Genomic DNA, 21,381 nt, shown 5'->3' with positions numbered 1-21,381 from the left:
TATTCATGTCTTTGTAACTCCCACCAAATTTTGGGGCCATATCAAGCAAATAGGGTATGTGAAATGCTAACTGAGGGAATTTGTTGGTTTTCCCATTGCACTGTGTATATAAGAGTGAATGATAACAGTTGCAGACAGAAACATTCCATGTTAATCAAGATGGAAACACCAGGAGTGAGCACATGTAAGATCCTTGCCTGAAGTAGTGGAGGCACCAGAAGTATCAGAGGCCAAGGCACTGAGAACAGAAGACAAAGCAAAGGAGCAGTGCTAAGCTCATGAGGTAGAGGGCAGAGGTGCAACACTAAGAAAGAGATGCCTACCATCGTGGGTGAGAAGAGGCAATGCAGACCAAAAAACCTGTTTCCTTAACGTTCTGTAACTGGTTAGCTTCCTTAAGCAATTCTATAACCATGAACATTGCCTGTAAGTTTTTTTGAAGACGTTGCAATACATTATTGAACCCAACAGAGAGGTAGCGTGCCAACTGAGGGATGTTGGTATCAGATAAGGGTAAAAAAAGGATAGAGGGTCAAGGCATTCTGCCTTGTGGCAATTAGCTTGGGCTGGTGTGGCATTGGAATCTCCCCCTTCGTGTAGCTAGGAGGTCAGACGTACGGCATTTCATCAGTTGGTGTCAAGAGTGGAATTAACTGCAATGGCTCCAGGCTCATGAAAGCATGGGGTTTTACAAAAGAAAGGTCAGGGTAAGGGAAGTGAAAATTTTGATTCTTAGATTATTCCTTTGGTTATTCTTACTATGGACTGCTGAAAGGACAAAATGATCTGTCTTGGAAGAAATACAGCTATAGTGCACCTTAAGAGTCTAAGATGGGCACACTTTGGACATGTCAGGAAAGACCAGCCCCTGGGGAAGACATTATGTCTGATAAAGCAAAGGGACAGTGAAAAAGAGGAAGGCTCTCGATGCGATCGATTGGTACCATGGCTGCAACAGGAGGCTCAACGGGAAAAACTGTGAGGATATTGCAGAACCTGGCATAGATGCATAAGGTCGAAACCTACATGATGGTACCTACCTAAAACAATGGCAGTGCTTGAAAGAAATGTAAGAGATGTCAAGGGCGTGAAAGTGCTCTGGAGTGGCCTGAAGGAAATACCAGGCTGGTTAAACAAAACAGTTAATAAGAAGGCCAGGGTTTCCTGGATGTACCCTAACAGAGGCCCAAGTCCGTAGACATACGAATGGGATAATCTGGGTGGAGAAAAGAACATTGAACTGAGTGTTTTTAAAAGGATGATGTATTTGGGTTTATGTGTTTAGCTGACTGTTGGATAGAGGTTTCTCCTGACTAGTGTTATAAATAGGTATCATGTGCGATAGAAACAAATACTCAGTTTTATGATTACAGAGAGCTTGTATGTTCACATTCAGCCTATTCTTATTGGATTTGTTAAAAGGGGAGTTAGGAATTTTCCCTGAAGAAATGGGTTTTTGTTTTAAGTCCAAGTAGAGTATTGGAGGCCTGTTGGTGTAGTAGTTACGCACTGGGCTTCTAACTGCAAGTTCAGCAGTTCAAACCACAAGACACTTCATGGGAGAAAGATGTGGCTTTCTATTCCTGTAAAGAGTTACAATCTTAGAAACCCACAAGGGCAGCTCTACCCCCTGCCCTATAGGCTGAATGGGAGTCAGAATTGACTTAACTGCAGTGAGTTTGGTTTGGTTTGGTTTGGAGAGAGCAGTGAAAGCTCTCACCAGTGTGGATGGAAGCCTCACCCAGAACCTTTGCTACCAGTACTTTTGCACTTATTTGCAAAGACATGCAGATCCACCCAGAACAACTGAAAGAATGAGTAGGAGAAAAATCGGTTTGGCCTTTTGAATTTTGAGCTGCCTGCCTTTAGAGTCATCTTAGCAGGGAGAAGTGTGTTCCTCTCAGAGAATGGCTCCTGACAGACTGAAGTTAAGGGAGCTGGCGGCAGCCTAGTATGCTCACTGTGCTGACACTTGGGTCCACTTGGGTGGAAGTGGTGGAACTGCCGCACTGATGACACAGCCTGCATTTTGGCATGTTCTATTGGCACCTGCTGATCTGGCCCCAGAAGCTAGAGATGAGAGAGAGGGGCTGGCTGGTCTGAAGTTTGAAAATGTGAGTGAAGAGGGGAAGACATTGGGAGATTTCATGAGTTGTGAATTATAAAGCTGATGATCAGGACCTAGGCCATGGGGAGTTAGGGTTGATGAGAATATATGAATTGGCCAGTTAATCTAAAGTACAGGGAGGTGTGTGTGAACTCCCAAGCTTGATACTGGTACCTATTTGATCTACCTTGGATTCTAGGGCTGAGTTGACCAGAACCCAAATGAATGATAAGATAAATGTTGACACTATGATCTGGCATACATTGCTCTAATTTGATGGCTTTCCCTGGATTGGATTATATTTATGGAAACAGATGCTCAAAGTTTAAATCATAAATAAAGATTCTTCTGATCAAAAATTTGCTTGTCTCCTCAGAGGACTGGTTGTTAGGGATTGACAATTTAGCAATGGGATATCTAAAATAGGGAGTGGTAATGAAGTAGCTGGTTTACCAGTTTTTGTGGGTGTATTAGTATCAATATGAAAAAGAAAAGAAAAAGAACAAGTCAAGGGAAAGTCCCCATTGAAGAGTGTCCTCTTTTCACCATGGGCTCAGGTAAAAGGAGGCGAGGAGAAGATGCTGGTTTGATGATATGACTGAAGTACGAGTGACTGTTAACAGGGTCACCACGACTGTGAAAACAAATCCTAGATGTCAGTGGGCAGGAGGCAATTCTTCATGTATTAAAGGAGCAATGTCTAGAAGAGCCAAAAGGTAGCCCGGGGTGAAGTGAAATGATCCAAAGGGCTCTTCTATCCATATCTTTGTAACACTCATCAAATAATTGGGTGGGACTAGGCAAATCGGGTATGTGAAACACTCATAGATGGGTCGGACAGTGATGCCCTTGCACGGCATCTCAGTAGCAGAGAGAGAGAATCCTGTGTCCATCAAGAAATAAGAGCCATCAGTGGGGCACATGTGAGATCCATGCCGTAAGTCGTGGAGGCAGCAGAAGCCCTGGCACTGAGCACATGAGACAGAGCAAGGAGCAACACTGAGACCACGAGGCAGAGTGGTAGGCTTCCTGGCCCATGGAACAAAGCAGAAGCCAAGGGACTATGCAACTGAGAGGCCTGGGACCAGAGAAAGAGGTGGTTATCAGCATGGTATTGTAGACAAAAGACCTGTATCATTAACATTTCCCTGATTAACTCGATAATTGTGAATATTGTCTGTGAATTGTATGTGGTCACTGAAATAAATGACCGAATCTAGCTAAGAAGAGTGTTATGGGAAGGTTAGGGATGGTTGGCGTTAGAATAGCATAAAGATGAATTGAGGTTTTTTGGTGTTTATTTTGTTTTGTAGGATTTTCTGTATATGAAATCCGGGATAGGTGATCTATAGAAACAGCAATTAGATTAATAGCTCCTTCCGGTTGTGGCAGGGGAGACTGGGGGCTATGGGGAGTTAATAATAACGGGTACCAGAATGAAGAAAATATTCTAAAACTCATTGTGGTGACGCCTACACAATTCTTTTAAAATATGTCTAAACCACTGAATTGTATGATACATGATTTATATGCCAACAAAACTGTTGGAAAAGTTATCTTTCTATAAAATACTATCAACTTTTGTCCCTGTGAATCTATTTAGCAGAACAACATGAATAACCCGTTGAGTGAAAGCAGAGCTCTGTTGTAATGGAACACGGTGCCAACTGCCACGTTGTGCTCAGTGAAAAGGTCTAAGAAGCAATTTTTTTTTGTGCGCTTTCAGTCAATTGGCTTAAGCCTGGGGGCCCCGTGGGCTGGTCTGGAGAACATTTGCACCTCCATAATAGCAAGAAAAATGTCAGTCACATAAGTTTTAAGTTGGATTCAGCTGCTTGGGATATTATTAAGGGGATTAGGTTAGGATTTTGAGATCTGGCTTTCTAAGCCTCTCACCAAGTATGCAAGACCTGTGACAAGAATAACCGTAGGCGGCCCCTTGCTCATTAGGCCCTATTAGGAAGAGGCAAAGCGTCTCTCCCTACACCAGAGACCCTTTTCCTTGTCCCATCACAAGTTGCCTATAGAGGGTGGTGGGGGCAGGCAAGGCAGCAGCCCAGACCCTTGCCAGTCCCGGACCCCTGAGAACAAACCACACCCCTAGCCTTGAAACAACCTCTCCTAGCCTCTTACTGGAGGTAGCTCAGCTCCTGGTGGTAGGAGGCCAGGGCCGCTTGCTGAATGACACCAGTGACCATCAGGAGCTTGTTGTCGATAGCCCAGGCCAGATCCAGAAGGTTCACCTTCTCATCCACACTGAATTCGAGGCTCTAGAAATAAATCCCAAGGGACATTCAAGATGAGTTTAAGTCTCTCAACAATTTGACTCCAGACTCCATTTTCCTTGGCTCTCCCATTTGCCTGAGACTTTTCCTCTTGGGGCCGCCCCCACTCCAACTCCTAGGCTGTCAATAGGAGATCCCACTGTGCCTGAGCCAGGGACACATGAGGAAGAATATGACTCCATGCATAGTACTTCATGGGGATTAATAGCAAGAGAGGGGCCCTTCCCCCCACCTAAACCCAATAATTATAAAGGCTGTATGGAGCTATAGAGAGGAGACTTTGCCCAAGGCTAAGGGCACTGGAAGGAGCTCTGGTGGTGTGGTGGGTAATGCAATAAGATGTTAACTTCAAGGTCAACAGTTTGAACCACCCCATTTCCCTGAGGAATAAAGTAGAGGCTATCTATTCCCATAAAGATTTAAATTCTTGGAAACCCAAAGGGGTAAGTCCATTCTGCCCCCTAGCATCATGATGAGTTGAAATTAACTTGATAGCAAAGGAAAATTTGGAAGCAGTTAGAGATGAAAGGGTACTGATACAGGCACTTACAGAGAGCAGTGGCTAAATTAACTCTGCCAACTGCCCACCACTGTAAGCCACTAACATTCTATCTTTAAAAAAAATCATTTTATTTGGCTCATACAACTCTTATCACAATCCATACATACATCAATTGAGTAAAGCACCCTTATACATTCGTTGCCCTCGTCATTCTCAAAATTCGCCTTCCGCTTGGGTTCCTGGAATCAGCTCATTTTCCTTTTTTCCCTCCCCTTCCCTCCCCATTGCCCCCTTCCTCATGAACCCTTAATAATTTATAAATTATGATTTTATTTTACATTCTCCTTTTTTCTTATGCCACTTGGAGTTGAGTTTTTACCATTTCAAGCTAAAAGAATTCTGGGAGAGACTCCTAACGTAATATATGTAAAGAATCCTGACACATATTTCATATCTCCATAATATCTATCTATCTATCTATTTATCTATCTACACACACACACACACACTGATGATTTGTATTGGTAGAAAAATTATGTATCAGAGGACATGAGCCATGGTCAAAAGTATTACAGAAAATGAAATCTTCCTTCTCTCTCAGAATTTTGAAAAATAAACTTAAAAAGAGATGTTATGTGCATCTTACCACCCACATATACAGAATGAAACAATGAATGTTTAAAAATGAATCTTTGCTATATTTATTTTAAATTGACTACTGCACAGTGTGACACTAAGTCCAAGAGCAAGAGCTACACCAGGCTAGTCTCCTGGGCCAGTTGCAGAAGAAATGGAGGAGCATGGGCAGGAAACCCCCATGGCTTCCAGGAATGCGAGGCTGGCCTGTGGAGCCAAGTGGCACAGTTCCCACCTAGGTCTTTTTTGATCAAAGGACTTGGCAGAATGCATGCCCTTATGTAGTGGTCAGTGCTGACTATACACATGCACCTTCTCTGACTCTGATGCCACCACAAAAGTGTGCTTGTTCCAACGCCCGTCGGAGTGCTGCCTTGTCCAAGCAACAAGCCTGAAAGGTTAGCATGGCAAAGGGGGAAGTATCTAATACATGAAAACCTACCTTCAGAGTGTTTTTATCACTGTTGTTTTCTCTGTATTTTATTTATGCTCTTTCAAAATTAAAATTTTTATATATTAATAGCCAAAAAGAAAAGTTTCCCGAGAATTTCCCTGTCTGGGATTCTCTGTTGCAGCAGGAGTAAGGAAGCCAGAGAGCAGAGGCCAAGCACAGTAACCCTCTCGGGCTCCCACCCCACCCTCAGCCCATTCTCAGCGGAGCAGCTGTGGCCATCCATTTCCAAACCTGCAAAATCTCCTTGCCATTTTGAATGCCCTCCTGGGCCCACAGAGCCACCACCTGCTCAGGGCATGCAAACCCAGTGCCGTCATCGATGCCGGAGAAGAGGTGCCGGTCTGAGCAGATGGACACGAGGGACGAAGTGGTCGTGTGGCAGCTGCTCTCCTCTGTGGCCTGTACACCAGGGACCAAGAAAGTGCTGTGAGCACGCACGTCTGTTTAGCCCAATCTCTTGTTTCTCGTGTCCCCCACTGCACAAACCTGCACGCTGCCTAGCAAGAACAACCTCACCAGTTATCGCTCTCTTCACTTTCTAGCAAAGGTGAGAGGGCTGGGCACAGCGACGTGATTCATCAAAGCAGCCATGACTGCTCTGGAGCCAGAAGGCAGCAGACAGGGCTTTCTACTCCCACAGAGAGCTACAGGCTTGCAAACTGCCAGGGCAGGCCTACTGTGTCCTGTATGGTCGCTATGAGTCCACACTGAGTCAATGGCAGTGAGGATGAGTGTGAGTTGGGTGTGTAAGTGCAGCCCGTGAACTATCCGCATCTCTCTGGCATGACGAACAAGGTACACAGGGCCTCACAAAGGAAGAGCCTAAAGAGGGGCTTGCCATCATGGAGAAATTCCTAAGAGGCTCCAAAAGCAGAGTGGGCTTCCCTGTGTGTGAAACTGCACATTACTGGGAATACAGAAGCAAGCAGCTTTCAGCTAAGCAAGCTAGGGGAGTCTTACGATGATGGTAAAGTCTCTCAAGCGGAAAGCTGACCTGCTACGTTCAGATATTCTATGAATCCACAAGGGCAAGAAATATTTCCCTTAAATTTTTTCTACCTCAGAGCCCTTTCCAGTAAATATGTGTTGTCAGGAATCCCTGGGAGTAAGAATGAGTGTTCTCCACGCCTTCAGGTCATCACATTTCTGCTCCAGGCATCCAGCGCTCCTGCCTCCCTCAGAGTAAAAACCACCTTGCTCCAACCGGCTCATGGCTCTTCAGCTACCCTCTCCTCACTGCCTTGCTGGCTGGGATCTGGATCTGGGACCCTCAATACCTTGCTCAATCACCCTTAACTCCTCTTTTCTGACACACCGGCTCGCTGGCCTCCAGATAGAAGGATACCTAGCTATTTTTTAGCCCTTTCAAGTCCAGCCCCACAGCTTAAATCATGCTCCTCTTGCTCTTTCTGGCTCATCCTGGACTCTTTCCGGTCCCTTCTCTGATGACCACCAGGCTTGTCCTAGCTATACTCTCCACCCTTCATCCTTCATCTTCTCCCAGCAGTACACTTCCTGAGTCAGGCTCAAGGGAGCAGAAACCTCCTCTGCCTGTACTCACTGAGTCACCAATTCTCTAATGAAGGAGCTTGTTTACCGAGCTTACTAAGCTACGCTGGGTGCTCTGCGTGCCAACTGGACAACACTCTAGAGCAGGTATTTTACTCTGTTTGCAGGTGGAAGAGGGCACCATGGCTATCAATGGAGAGTCCCAGATACTCAAATGCATCTGGAACTGCTATGAACCCTCTAGCCACTTACTCTAGAAAATATGAGGCTCAGAATGGGTTTCCCCTATACCATGTCCACCTGATTCTCCTGCTGTCATATATATATATATATGACATCAGTACAGAGCTAGTATACCTGTTAGTAAGTAGGTTATCTATCTATCTATCTATCTATCTATCTATCTATCTATCTATCTATCTATCTATCTATCTATCTAACAGGTATACCACATGACATGGTCAAACATCACACTCTATAGCCAAACTGTGGAGACACACACAAGATATGGCACACTCTACTTTGAAATAATACAGAAGACTCTACCACCCTGGCCTCCTTCCAGTTTCTGCCCTAAAATGACAGTGCAAATGGGCAATTCTCAGGTGAGAGGTATCAAGAGAGGGGTAGGACTTTGTGCTCCACAAACGAAAGACTGAATCCGCCCACTCCTCAGTTTGACATTCTATGCCCCAAAGGTATTATATACTGTGTATACACTCATATCTCTGCAGTGAATTTAGTATGGGTGTGTAGAGAGTGCATGTATATGAATATACTGTGCATGAATGCATACAGAATGTATAGTGAAGGGATGTGTAGGCACTGTGTTTATGATGTTTACGTACACTAGCAGTGTGTGTGGTGGGCATGAGTTTGTGTGCCTTACAATTTGTGTGCATATAGTAGGTGGTACCCCCCCAAAAATACCCTGGAATTTTTTTCAAAGCTATGTATTTAATTTTTTTCCATGTACCAGTGACCGGGCTATGGAGGCTGCTGAAAAGGAACAGCCCCATGCATGCATCCCAGGATCGCTCTGGCCCATTGCCATCGCTGGAAAGCTGTACCTGCCCAACAGTGCCCAGCAACCATGGGGCATGCATTTAAATTCTTTTACAAAACAAACTTGTCACCTACAAAGTACTCTCAATTACACTTGATACATTTGTAAAATCTGCAATTTAATTCTTGGAAACATTTTTCAAACTCATCTGTTTGGATGGCTGACAGCACCTCCCTAGTGTTTTTCTTCACTCTTCTATGTCCTCAAATAGTTATCCTTCCATGTCCCTCTTCTTTGAGGAAACAAAAAAAAGTCACACAATGCAAGGTCAGGTGAGTAAGGTGCATGGGGAAAGAGAGACATTCTGCTTTTTGCCAGAACCTGGCACACTGAGATGGCTGTGTGAGCAGGTGCATTATCATGGTGGCAAAACCAGTCCCCTGTCTGCCATAAATCAGGCCTGTTTTTGCCGCACACTGTTATGAAATCTTTTCAGATCCTCTAATAGAAAGCTTGACTAACAGTCTAACCTGGTGGAACGAATTCCAAATGCACTACAAATCGACATTTTTATCTGTTCGATAAGATGATGGACGTCCAGAATGAGGTTTGCCATCAATCAACATTTCACCTCTTTTGAAATGAGAAAACTACTCATACACTTAGAGTTTTTCCCATAGCACTGTCTTTCTAAACTGTATTCAACATCACAACAGTTGCTTTGGCATTTTTCCTGAGGAGGAAACAAAGTTTCATAGCTGCATGCTGTTCTCTTAAATTCGCCATCATGAAAAACAAGGTTCCAGTGAAACCGCTTTTACAAAAAATTCACTGTGACCAGAGAGAACCTTCTCAGGTGGCGCTGCAACTCGGAGCTCTCAAAGAGGGAGAAAAAGTCATATTAGGAAAGGTCTACTCTGCCCAGCACAATTCCAGTTCTGGGAGGGTACCACCTTGTATCATGTGCATATATAGTGTGTGTGTATAGTTAAGTGTGTGTGTGTGTGTGTGTGTGTGTGTGTATGACAGACGCATCTATAGTTTGGGTGTATACATGTAGCATTGACTACATGTATCAGGTGTGTATATATAGTGGGTGTACATGTATACAGTGGATGGGTCCAAACTGTGTGGATATGTGTACAAGTGTGTGCTGTATGTAGAAATACACGTGACAGGAAGAGTAGATGGCTATGACAGCAGGATAATGGGTCAAGTTGCTGTGCTGAAAGACCTGTTAGTCTGGGTAGATTAGAAAAACAAATTCATAGACACTCATAGGTGTTAAGAGAAAGCTTTATACACAAGAGCAATTGAATATTGAGAAAAAATTTCACCCCAAGTCCAGATTAAGTCCATAAATCCAATATTAGCACATATGTCCAATCCCAATCTATAAAATCCTCCTCAGACTCACGAAACACATGCAATATGCCAAATGCAGGAAGATCACAGGCCAGTGGATGGAAAGTCTTGTGGATCCAGTGGCATTATAAACATCTCAGGGCTGGCATGAGTCTCCATGTGGCTCCATGGCTCTATCTGCCATCAGTCTAGCTTCATGTGGCTTGTCCGGAGGAGGATGAAGCACCTATCTGTATCTATCTGGCCTCTGTATCTATCTGGCCTCCAGTAAGCTATTTATCTCAGTGGCACGCCTAAATGAGGTTATCAAGCTGTGACCTGATTGACATGCTAGACAACACCCCTCAACAAGTTGACACCAGAATATGTAACTACCACAGACCAACCTTTGTCAAGTTGACACTTTTACACAACTTTTTACCCATACATAACTCTTAACAAAAAAATAATAAAATCATATCTGTAACTAACAAGATAAAACTAATAAGTGTACCATTCAGTATGTGCCATCCTCATTTAAACATATTATATAAGTGACAAAACAATATTCTATGCCTAAGCATCGCAGTTAAGGAACACACACTTAAACCTATAATCCTATGTACATATTCCAGCACCTATGAAAGTTTGTAGCCAACCACTTCATGCCTTTATCATCTCCATTTTAGGTATAAAATTTCTATACTGCCCACTTACATCAGCCGTGTTCTGAGGAACCTTCATCCCAGTTAGAACCTTGTGAACTCCCCATCCATAGTAAAGTCAAATCAGAACAGGCTATCCATGAAGTCTGCAGCAATATCTCTACTTCACAGGCTCAAACATCTCTTCATCTGGTCGGATTCTGGTCAACTCAATGTGGGCTGCTTCACTCAGCGTCCACATGGTGCCCATTGGTCACCTCGCTTCTAGACCATGGGCACTGTCACAAATTTTCAACAAGCCTAGCCCCCTTGCGCTAGATCATGAATTTCAGACCAGTCAACCCACCCTCGTTTTCTCTTCACGTTCCTGAAACAAGGTCCATGAGTGTCAGTGGCCAGACTCAATCTGTCTCTTTATTGCTGCATTTCGCCCACTTCCACTCAACAAGTGGATCTGGGTGGTCGCCTAGCAAGCAGTTCAGCCTGCCCACAGGCTCCCTGTAATATTCAGCCCCAGAGAGTAGTTTTCTTCATGGTTCCAGATTTTTTCCCAGCTTCTGACAAAACCACGAGTTCAAAATTTAAATATCCAAAGAGTTCCCTTTTTTCCCCCTGTCAATCTGTCAACAGCCCTTGGCAAGTCTCTTCACCCTTAAATGTCCTCAACACTGAAGACACTTTTCTTTTCAGAGCTTATTTTTTCAAAGCCTTCTTTGCGGGTGTGTCCTAAACCCATCTAACAATCCAGTTTTAATGACGAGAAACAAGTGGGCTTACAAGCTCTCTATTTTCAAATTTCCCAATAATCATTTCTATCAATCATATATCAATAATAATAAACAGAAAAAAATCAGTATAAACAGAGTAGCATCAGATCCTAAGCTCTATTCGTAAAACAGTCAAATTCGATGCTTATTTAGTTATCTTACTCATTATCTAAACGCTTCTATTGATAGAAAATACGGCATTAGGCCTCTGACAGCATCAAGCCAGAGCCAGGGTTCATTATTTATTTTTATTTTTTAAAATAATTTCATTGGGGCTCATACAACTCTTATCACAATCCATTCATACATCCATTGTGTCGGGCACATTTGTACATTTTTTGCCATCATCATCATTCTCAAGATATTTTCTTTCTACTTGAACCCTTGGTATCAGCTAAGCATTTTCTCCCTTCCTCCCCCACACTCCTGCCTTCACGATAATTTATAAAGTATTATTTATAAATTATTATTATTTTCTCATATCTTACACTGTTCAATGTCTCCCATCCCCCACATGTCTATTGTACGTCCCCCAGGTAGGGGGTTATATGCAGATCATTGTGATCATTTCTGCCTTCCCTCTTGTCCCAATATCATGTTGAGTCTTCATTTGGGTTTCAGTAATTCCTCTTGGTTACATTGCCCTTGATCAAGCCCTACCAGGCCTCCTACATATTCGTTGCTATCATTTTTGGATCACTTGTTGTTCACTTGTCCCTGGGCTTTTAACACACATGTCCTTTCCCCCACCTGTCCCTCACCCATGTCCCTGCAATACTGTCAGTCCCGTTTTGTCTTCCAGATGGTTTATCCTGCCTATCTTATCTAGATAGACCTACAGAGATAATAATATGCACCAAAAACATGACGGACCAAAACAAAGCAACAAAAGAAAACAACAACAAAAAAACAAATGACAAATTAGAAAAGAAAAACCTGTCAATTATTTATCTGTTCAAAGAAACAACTTTTAGCAGCACTAATTTTACCATAGTTTTCTTATTTTCCCTCTTCTGAATCTCAGCCATGATTTTTATTATTTATTTTCTTAATCTATTAATAGGTTTGTCCTGTTGACTCAGCTTTAGTTGCTGTAAATTTTGTGCCAGCATATCAATCATAAGTCTCTCTTCCTCTTTCATGTGTTCATGTATTGCTATGAGACTTCCTCTGATAACTGCCTTTGCTGTGTCCCATAAGTTTTGGTACATCATGTGCTCATTCTTGTTGATTTCCAGAAATTCCCTAATTTCATCTCTGATCTGGGCCAGCACACACTCCTTTTGCAAGAGAGTTATCATCTTCCAATTGTTTGTCCTTGTTTTCTTCATCTTCCTTTTGTTGGTTTTCCAGTCTTATGGCACAGTGGTCAGAGAGAGAGGTACATATATCAATGTGCTTAAACTTATGCAGATTCATCTAATGCCCCAGCACCTCTATCTTTGAATATGTGTCATGTGGGCTTGAAAAGAATGTAAATTCTTTTGTATTTGGGTGAATAGCTTTGTGCACATCTATCAGGTCAAATTGTCTAATTGTAATATTAAGATCTCTAGCCTCTTTGTTGAGTAAAAGCCCTAGGATAAGAGGAGATGCCTGGAGGTTGGCAGTGGTGTGTGAGATTAAAAGGAAGAGAAAGAGAGAGGAAAAAAAAGAAGAGCCTGTTGAAACTGTAGTGGGAAAGAAGGAAGAGTGAGAAACAAAAGTAACAATATAGCTTAACCCCATCCCTGACCCTGGGGCTGGAGGGGTTTAAACCCTTCCACAATTCGGAGTTGAAGTGTGGCTGTGTTAAGATAAAGCCTTTGTGCCAGCTCCAGATGATCCCGTCTCTGGCTGAGACAGTGGTGGGGCTAAGGTTAGACCTTAGCCAGCCTTCACTGTGGTAAGACAAAGCCCCCAGCTCCTCAAAACCGAGTGGATATTTGCCTGTTTATCTTTATGACGCTCCTCCTGCAACCAGGCAGTGCACAACATCCCCCTTAGTGACTCTCCTGCGCTAATTTCTGCAGAGTCCCTCTGCTATGTGTTACTCAGTTGCCGTCTTGCCTGAAGTGCTCCCTGCCCCTCCAGCCAGCTTTCTCTCAGCCATTTTGACCTTCTGTCAGCCATTTTCACTAAGCAACTCTGAGAAATTCAAGGGGTGATTTTGTCCCCTGAGCTCAAAATATACATTAATCACATTTTCACCATTTCACACAAGAATAACCAAAGACTACAACCAATGAAAAGAATCCAAACTTTAACTTCCCATGTTCTTTCCAGAAAACTATCCAGTAAACTGCATGGCCATATCTGACTTCTGGCTAGCCAAAGAAGCACTATCATGAAGCAGAGATCAAACAAACATCCACTCTCCATCTTTATGATTCTTTTATCTAGTACTCCACTCCCAAGGGACCATAATGTGTTAGTCTGAGTAGACTAGAGAGACAAATTCATAGACACCCATCTGTGTGTAGAAAGAGCTCTATATACAAGAGCAGTTGAATATCACAAAAACATCCCACCCTAGTTCAAATCAAGTCCGTAAGTCTGATATTAGCACATATGTCTGACATCAATCTATAAAGTCCTCTTCAAACTCACAAAACATATGCAATGATACTGAATGCAGGAAGATCAGAGAGTAAAATATCTTGTGGATCCAGTGGCAGTCTAAGCATCTCAGTGCTGGTGTGGGTCTCCACGTGGCTCCTCCAGCTCTAAGGCTCTGGCTTTCATCAGCCTAGCTCCATGTGACTTGTCCGAAGGAAGACGATGCAGAGACTGTGTCTATCTGGCCTCCAGTGAGCTATTTATCTTCGTGGTGGGTCCAAATGAGGTCATCAAGCTATGACCTGATTGATAGGCTAGACTCTACCCCTCCACAAGTTGACACCAGATTGTGTAACTACCATAGGACCCATACTTCAGTGGTATTCGAGGTTACAGAACTCTTAGGGATCCTGCCCTTGCAGGCTCAGGGGTGCCACTTTGAGATCCTTATCCTACACTAGCTTCCAGCAACACCTAGGTCTCCACATTTGGACATGAGTTACCCTTGTTTCTGTATCTTCCCTAGTTCTTAGCCTCAGTGCAACTTACCCTGGAGAAAATCCTTGACAAAGAAGAGAAACCCATTTCCATGTTCAAATCTTAATCCACAAACAGGGATCACACTTCACTTGATGTGGGTGTCTCCTGGAAGACATACCTGCCTGCCTAGGTCATTTCCCCAAGATTCCTCCTTACAAACTCACACCTCTGGCCAGAGAGCATCTGTTCAGGAAGGTGTGCATGGCACAAGAAGCGGTACGGCTCTATAGCCACTATCTTGATTCTTTAATGCCAACTATGCGCACATCCATCCCTAGTTCAGTGTCCACATTAGTCTATACTTCAGATGAATACAAAGGGAACATGGGGCTGCTTCTGCTTCAAGGAAGTCATATCTGCCAATTAACCCAATCAGTGACATATAAGGGCCATACTCTGATTTTTTTTTAACCTTATATGGCCTGAAATCTCTCCTTAATGCTCTTGAATATCTTCTTCCTGCATTCTTGTTGATTTTAGAATGAAAAACTTATGCTCTCAGAAGTACCTACTCAGTGGTGAAGAATATCACACTGGTTTTACTCTGCCTCCCACACAACATGGGAGTCAGCCACATCCTTGTGCAGAAAGCAAGAATTCCTTAGAGCAGTCTGCTCTGTGGTGGGAGAAGGAATTTCTTCTGTTCGGAAAGTGCTAACCCAGCAGTCACTGAGCAATGCTATGATTTAAGGAAACTGCCTAAATCTGTTCTGTTTAAAGCTGCACGGAGACCTGGTACTTCTGCAAGACATAAAACCCAGGGATAGGAGGGAGGAATCCAGACTCAGGACCTAAATCAAAAGGGCTGCCCGAGGGAGATGTTGCAGAATGCTCTTTGACATTGCTCTCCTGCTGCATCATGGTATGAGGGAAAAGGGATTTCCCTACTGAAATGTTCTCTATCCCACAATTAAGAATGGCTGAAGCTGTCATGTCAGACACTACTTGGTCTTATAGAACAACACCTGGGAGGCAGGCATCACAATTGCCCCATTTTATAGATGAGGAGCATGAGGCTCAGAAATGAGCATGCCATCCAGGGACATACAGTTATGGAGGTCTGTGTGACCCCAGAATCTCAAACACATATCTCTGTTACTTATCCCTCTTGAACCCCTGGACAACAGTCAGGTGACTCAGAGAGGACAGGTTTGTGAAAGATGCTGACGGTTATGGTTGCAGTCATCAGAAAGATAATACTTAATGTGGTTCATAATTTATTTGTCCTATTTTACCTGGTAATGAGTCCAAGGATCACTCAGTTCGATGGGAGTAGAAGATTTCGGAAGTGAATTGGGTCTATGACTGAACAGGCTAAGCTGGAATTCCTCAAGACTTACTCTGCCATCTCCATCTTGATCCAATTTGTTAAACAAATCTTCCATTTCCTAAACAAAAGTCATACACCTGGATCAGAACACATGTTTTGCTTGATGCAGAGGTTCCACAAACAGGCAGCTCAACCCAGATGTCACCATTGGGCCTCCTGCTTCTCCAAACTTTTGGATCAAGCATTCAACAAGGGCAGCTTGCTCATCTTCATCCACATTCAAAATTGTCTAGGTCCCAACTGGCTGTATTTCCAAAATATTTTTCCTTATCAGTCTCAAGGGAAATCTATACTACCATGTCTGTTTTAGTTCCATAATCAGTAGCTGAGTCATTCAAACTGCCTGAACTCCATAAATAACTTATTTCCTATCTGCTGTGGCTGGGAACTTGCAGTATGTTGGTGGAAGATGTACCCACAAAAACCAGCCTGGCTCCAGTGGGTCACAGGATAACAGCAGCTAGGCCAAGAGCGCTTTAATGAAGAGTGAGGACTGCAATATAACACTCCACCTCTATTCCCATCTGATGAGACTACAGACAGGTTCTAAAGAGGCCTTACTTGGCCGTAGTACAATCAGCCTGGCAGGCAGGGAACGGTGATCTTGAGTGACTGTGTCTAAGAGTGCCTGGCACAACTGCCCTACAGTGGTGAGAGTTTATCACAATGGGGGGGGGGTCTGAGATATATTCTTTGACAGGAGTTTTGAAGCCAGTCAAGAGTTTTAATGAGAAATTGATATGTCTGAATCATAGTCTAAAAGAGGGTGAGAGTTTTCAGACCAAACATTTCAAAGAAAAGTGGTTGAGACAGGTCAGTCTCAGGCTTTCTCTCACCTCTTTCTCAAGGTCTTGTAGCCCAATGGTTTGACAGACCAGAGTCAGGTCTTGCATACTGAGGAAACCACTGCTGCCAACGCCAAGCTCTTCCCAGATTATCTGGGCTTGGATCTCAGGGGTATGAAAGGAGGGGCTGCTGAGCTCCAGAGGGCTCCAGACTTGAAGTTGGCCTGAAATAAAGGGAAGATAGTTAAACGTGGTACCACTTGAAGAATTTAGGAGAAGTGTACCAACACCAGTAAGGTTTTCTAAATTAAGGAGGAACAACTGGATAGAGGGATGGATAGATACATGACAGGACATGATGGACATATATATATTAGGTAGAAAGACTCTAAACTTATTTTAGTTGTTGTTCAGTGCTACTGAGTCATTTCCAACTCATAGTGACCCTAAGTACAACACAACGAAACACTGCCTGGCCCTGTGCCATGCTCACAATTGTTCATATGTTCAAGGCCCTTGTTGCAGCCACTGTGTCAATTCATCTTTCCGAGGGCTTCCTCTTTTCATAGTTACTGGTCTCTCGTGATAACATGCACAGGGAAAGAAGATGAAGTCTTGGCATCCTTGCCTCTAATGAGCTTCCCTGCTCTACTTCTTCCAAGACAGATTTGTTTTTTGTAGTTTGTGGTACTTTCAATATCCTTTGCTAGCACCATAGCTCAAATGCATAAATTATTCTTCAGTCTTCCTTATTCAATATCCAATTTCCATGTGTACGCAAGGGAAGTGAAAAGGTTCATGAGGGAACTGAAATGATACAGTCAAAATGGTATCATGGCTTGGGTCAGGCACACATTAGTCCTCAAAGTAACATCCTTACTTTTTAACAGTTTAAAGAGATCTTGTGCATATTTATCTAATGTATCGCATCATTTAATCTCCTGACTGCTGCTTTCATGAGCACTGATTGCAGATCCAAGCAAGGCGAAATCCTTGATAACTTCAATCTCTACTCGATTTATCAAGTTACCTATTGGTCCAGTTGTGGGGATTTTGATCTATTTTATATTGGGATGTAATCTATACTAAAGGCTTTAATCCTCGATCTTCATCAGAAATTACTTCAAGTCCTCCTGATTTTCATCAAGTAAGATCATGTCATCTGCACATCACAAATTGTTATTATGTTTTTCTAATCATTGCCATTCTTCTTCATGAAATGCAGCTTTTCTGATGATGTGCTCAGCACACAGAGTGAAGAAGTGTGGTGAGAGGACACAGCCCTGATGCACACCTTTCCTGATTTTAAACTGAGTAGGATACCCTTGTTTGTACCCACAACTGTCTCATGGTCCATGCACAAGTTTTACATGAGCACAATGAAGTGGTCTAGAATTCCCATTCTTCTCATGGCTATCCAAACTGTTATGATTCACACATGAGATAGTTTAGCCTACTGAATAAAACACAAGCAACCTCTGGTGTACTCTGCTTTCAGCCAAGATCCACTGACATCAGCAATGGTATCCCTTGTTCCACATCCTCATTTAAATCTGGCTTCAATGTCTATCAGGGTCACATATGGGTGATCTCTTTAAAAAGACACAGTACTTATGGGTGGTATTTATTAGTTTGGGGGCTAATGTGTTATTTAGCTATAAAGAGACTTCAGGGTGAGTTTTGGTTCAAGGTTTAAAGATTATTTCATATCAATAATGTTAAGTCTTCCAGATCAGATCTATCTTTTATTGTTTTTATATAATAGGAATTTATGGTTTTATTATCAGGAGCCATCTACAATGGTACTAATTAGGTAATGGTAGCCATCTAGTTCTTCTGGTCTCAGGTAAATGTGGATGTGATTTTTGGATTGGATTCTTCTTCGGGTCTTTAGTTTCCATCTTACTCTTTGGTTCACTTTAAGTAGAACTCTAAGTTGTACCTTAGGTGACCAGTCATAAGCTTTTGAAACTCCAGAAAAAATTCAACAAACTAAAAAGTAGAACATAACTTCATAAACTAAATTATACTGAATGAATGAGATGTCCCAAAAGACTATGGCTTTAATCCTTCAAATCTAAAATTTATTTATCATTCTATTGGGGGCTTTTACAACTCTTGCAACAATCCATACAACCATTAGTTCAAGCACATTTTAGCACATATGTTGTCTTCATCCTTTTCAAAACAGTTTCTTTCTACTTGAGCCCTCGGTATCAGATCCTCCTTTTTTTCCCCCTCCCTCTTCCACCCTCCTATCCTCATAAACCCTTGACAAATGATAAATTATTGCTATTTTCATATCTTACACTGTCTGCTGTCTCCCTTCACTAATTTCTGTTGTTCCTCACCCTAGGGTGTGTGTGTGTGTGTGTTTACATTGATCATTTGGATCAGTTCCCCCTTTCTCCCTCTACTGTCCCCAACCCTCCTGGTATCGCTACTCTCATTATTGTTCTAGCCAGATTTGTAGGTAGAACTGGGGTCATGATAGTGGGGCTGGGGGAGGGAAGCATTAAAGAACTACAGGAATGTTGCATGTTTTATCAGTGCTATACTGCACCCTTGCTGGCTTGTTCCTTCCTTGTGAATCTATGGTGAGGGAATGTCCAATTGTCTACAGATGGGCTTTGGGTCTCCCATCCCTACCCCAGTGTTTGAATCAATATGATTGTTTGTTTGGGCCTTTCTGATGCTGGATACCTGATACTGTCTACATCTCATGATCACACAGGCTGGTGTGCTTCTTCCATGTGGACTTTTTTCGCTTCCCAGCTAGATGGCCGCTTTTTTATCTTCAAGTCTTTAAGACTCTAGGCACTAATATATTTTAATAGCTGGGCACCATCAGCTTTCTTCACCACATTAGCATATGCACCCATTTTGTCTTCAGCGATTGTTGTCGGGATGCTGAGCATCACAGAATGCCAGGTTATTAGAACAAAGTGTTCTTGCATTGAGGGAGGACTTGAGCCATGTTGAGTAATGTCCGTCTGCTACCTTATTATTTAACATATAAATATATGCACATAGATCTATGTCCCTATTGTTATATATAAATATATTTACACATGTACATGCCTGTATTTATGCATCTAAAATATCTTTTGCCTCAGTTATTTCCTCTATTTCCTTTTACTTTTCTCTTGTCCCACTATCATGTTTGACCTTCATTTGGCTTTCAGTAATTCTTCTTGACTACATTGCACTTGATCAACCCACCAGGCATTCTACAGCCTCCTTACCATTGATTTTAGATCATGTGTTATTCCCTTGTCCCTGAAAACCCCAAATCTTAATAATGAGTTATTGGGTTATATATAAGAAATATCCATACTTGTGTCTATGTGTTTTATTACACACATACAATCAAATACTTGCATTTATTTTAATTTTTAAAAATAATTTTACTGGGGGTTCGTACAACTCTTATCACAATCCATTGTGTCATGCATCCATTGTGTCATGCACATTTATACATTTGTTGCCATCATTATTCTCAAAGCATTTGCTTTCTACTTGAGCCCTTGGTGTCAGCTTATTTTGTCCCCTCCCTCCCCACCCATCCTCCCTCAAGAACTCTTCATAATTTATAAATTATTATTATTTTGTCATGTGTTACACTGTCCAATGTCTCTTCCACCCACTTTTCTGTTGTTCACTCCCCAGGGACGGGGTTATATGTACCTTGAGATCAGTTCCCCCTTTCTACCCTACCTTCCACTTACCCTCCTGGTATCACTACTCTCATTATTGGTCCTGTGGAGTTCATCTGTCCTAGATTCCCAGTGTTTCCAGTTTCTATCTGTACCAGTGTACATCCTCTGGTCTAGCTGGATTTGTACAAGGGATCATGATGGGGGTGGGGGAGGGAAGCCTAAAGAACTAGAGGAAAGTTGCATGTTTCATCATTGCTATACTGCACCCTGACTGACTCATCTCCTCCCTGTGGCCATTCTGTAAGGGGATGTTCAGTTGCCTACATATGGGCTTTGGGTCCTCCTCACTCCTCCTCCTCATTCACAATATGATATTTTGTTCTTTGATGCCTGATACCTGATCCTATTGACACCTCATGATCACATACATGCATTTATATAAACACCTAGCTCAGTAGGTAGACCAACATTGACTTAATACTTTAATGCCTTACTTGCTGTATTAAGATATGTTTTATTCTGGCAGACCTGAATGGCATTATCAGTGAATATTATTGCAAGTTTTGCCTGATAACCAACTCTACTTCTTTAAGTAAATAGCATCCAGTCAGGTAAGGATTTATTCTATAAAAATGAATGATCTAGATATTGAGATATAGTTAGCCTACCCTTATTTAATCTCCCTCTCTCACTAGTGTTCAAAAAATTAGTACCATAGCTTAATTAATGACACTATAAACAAAAGGTCCTATGATACATGGAGAAGATTGATATCATTTGCTACCATAAACTAACAAGGATATCTCTAAGGTGAGCCAGAGGCAAATTAAAAACATAGATCTGGGAATGGATTTGGGGCTCGCACTTAATTTTAGCTCCAGGCTAAGAACAATTATTTCTGATGACATGGCCCTACTCATTACTCACCTTCACAAATGAAACACAGAAGATACGGTTGCATAGCAAAGTGCAGGGAAGAAATTAGATAGTGCCAGGCTATCATCATCTGGTTCTTAAAGGGTTGTTTTCAAATAAGCAGCAATTTAAGTGATATGTCAACTAAGCCCACATGGAAGAAGCACACCAACATCTATGACCTAAGGATTATAAATTATATAATCCAGATATTAAGGATGGAATACTATCAGAGCTTATATTGTGAGATTCTGGTGTGTAGAAGGCAATGGATGACATCAGAAGGCCAAAATATATTTGCAGGATCTACATAGGAAATAAGCCTTTGGTGATTTCCTT

At 42.4% G+C, this 21,381-nt stretch overlaps 1 protein-coding gene and 1 non-coding gene across 2 annotated transcripts in view; both read right to left on the bottom strand.

Moving 5' to 3' along the window:
- Nucleotides 1-21,381, bottom strand: part of LOC142436896 (ninein-like protein) — a gene marked incomplete at its 3' end in the record, with an annotated part of 87,753 nt that overhangs the window by 50,624 nt on the left and 15,748 nt on the right. Inside the window, exons 4-8 of the mRNA XM_075540251.1 lie at nucleotides 16,520-16,692; nucleotides 15,589-15,741; nucleotides 6,216-6,383; nucleotides 4,241-4,377; nucleotides 2,654-2,741 (exon numbers count right to left, since the gene is read on the bottom strand). Coding sequence (XP_075396366.1) covers nucleotides 2,654-2,741; nucleotides 4,241-4,377; nucleotides 6,216-6,383; nucleotides 15,589-15,741; nucleotides 16,520-16,692 — 719 coding nt within the window. The remainder of the gene's footprint in view (nucleotides 1-2,653; nucleotides 2,742-4,240; nucleotides 4,378-6,215; nucleotides 6,384-15,588; nucleotides 15,742-16,519; nucleotides 16,693-21,381) is intronic.
- LOC142436899 (small nucleolar RNA SNORA84) lies at nucleotides 8,462-8,593 on the bottom strand. The gene has a single exon (XR_012782171.1). It is a non-coding gene; the product is annotated as a small nucleolar RNA SNORA84 (small nucleolar RNA).

Source organism: Tenrec ecaudatus, unplaced genomic scaffold, assembly GCF_050624435.1.
Source record: "Tenrec ecaudatus isolate mTenEca1 unplaced genomic scaffold, mTenEca1.hap1 Scaffold_774, whole genome shotgun sequence".
In the NCBI taxonomy this organism is placed as follows: Eukaryota; Metazoa; Chordata; class Mammalia; order Afrosoricida; family Tenrecidae; genus Tenrec; species Tenrec ecaudatus.
Note: the sequence above shows the minus strand (reverse complement) of the source record. Positions and strands in the feature narration are given on the sequence as shown.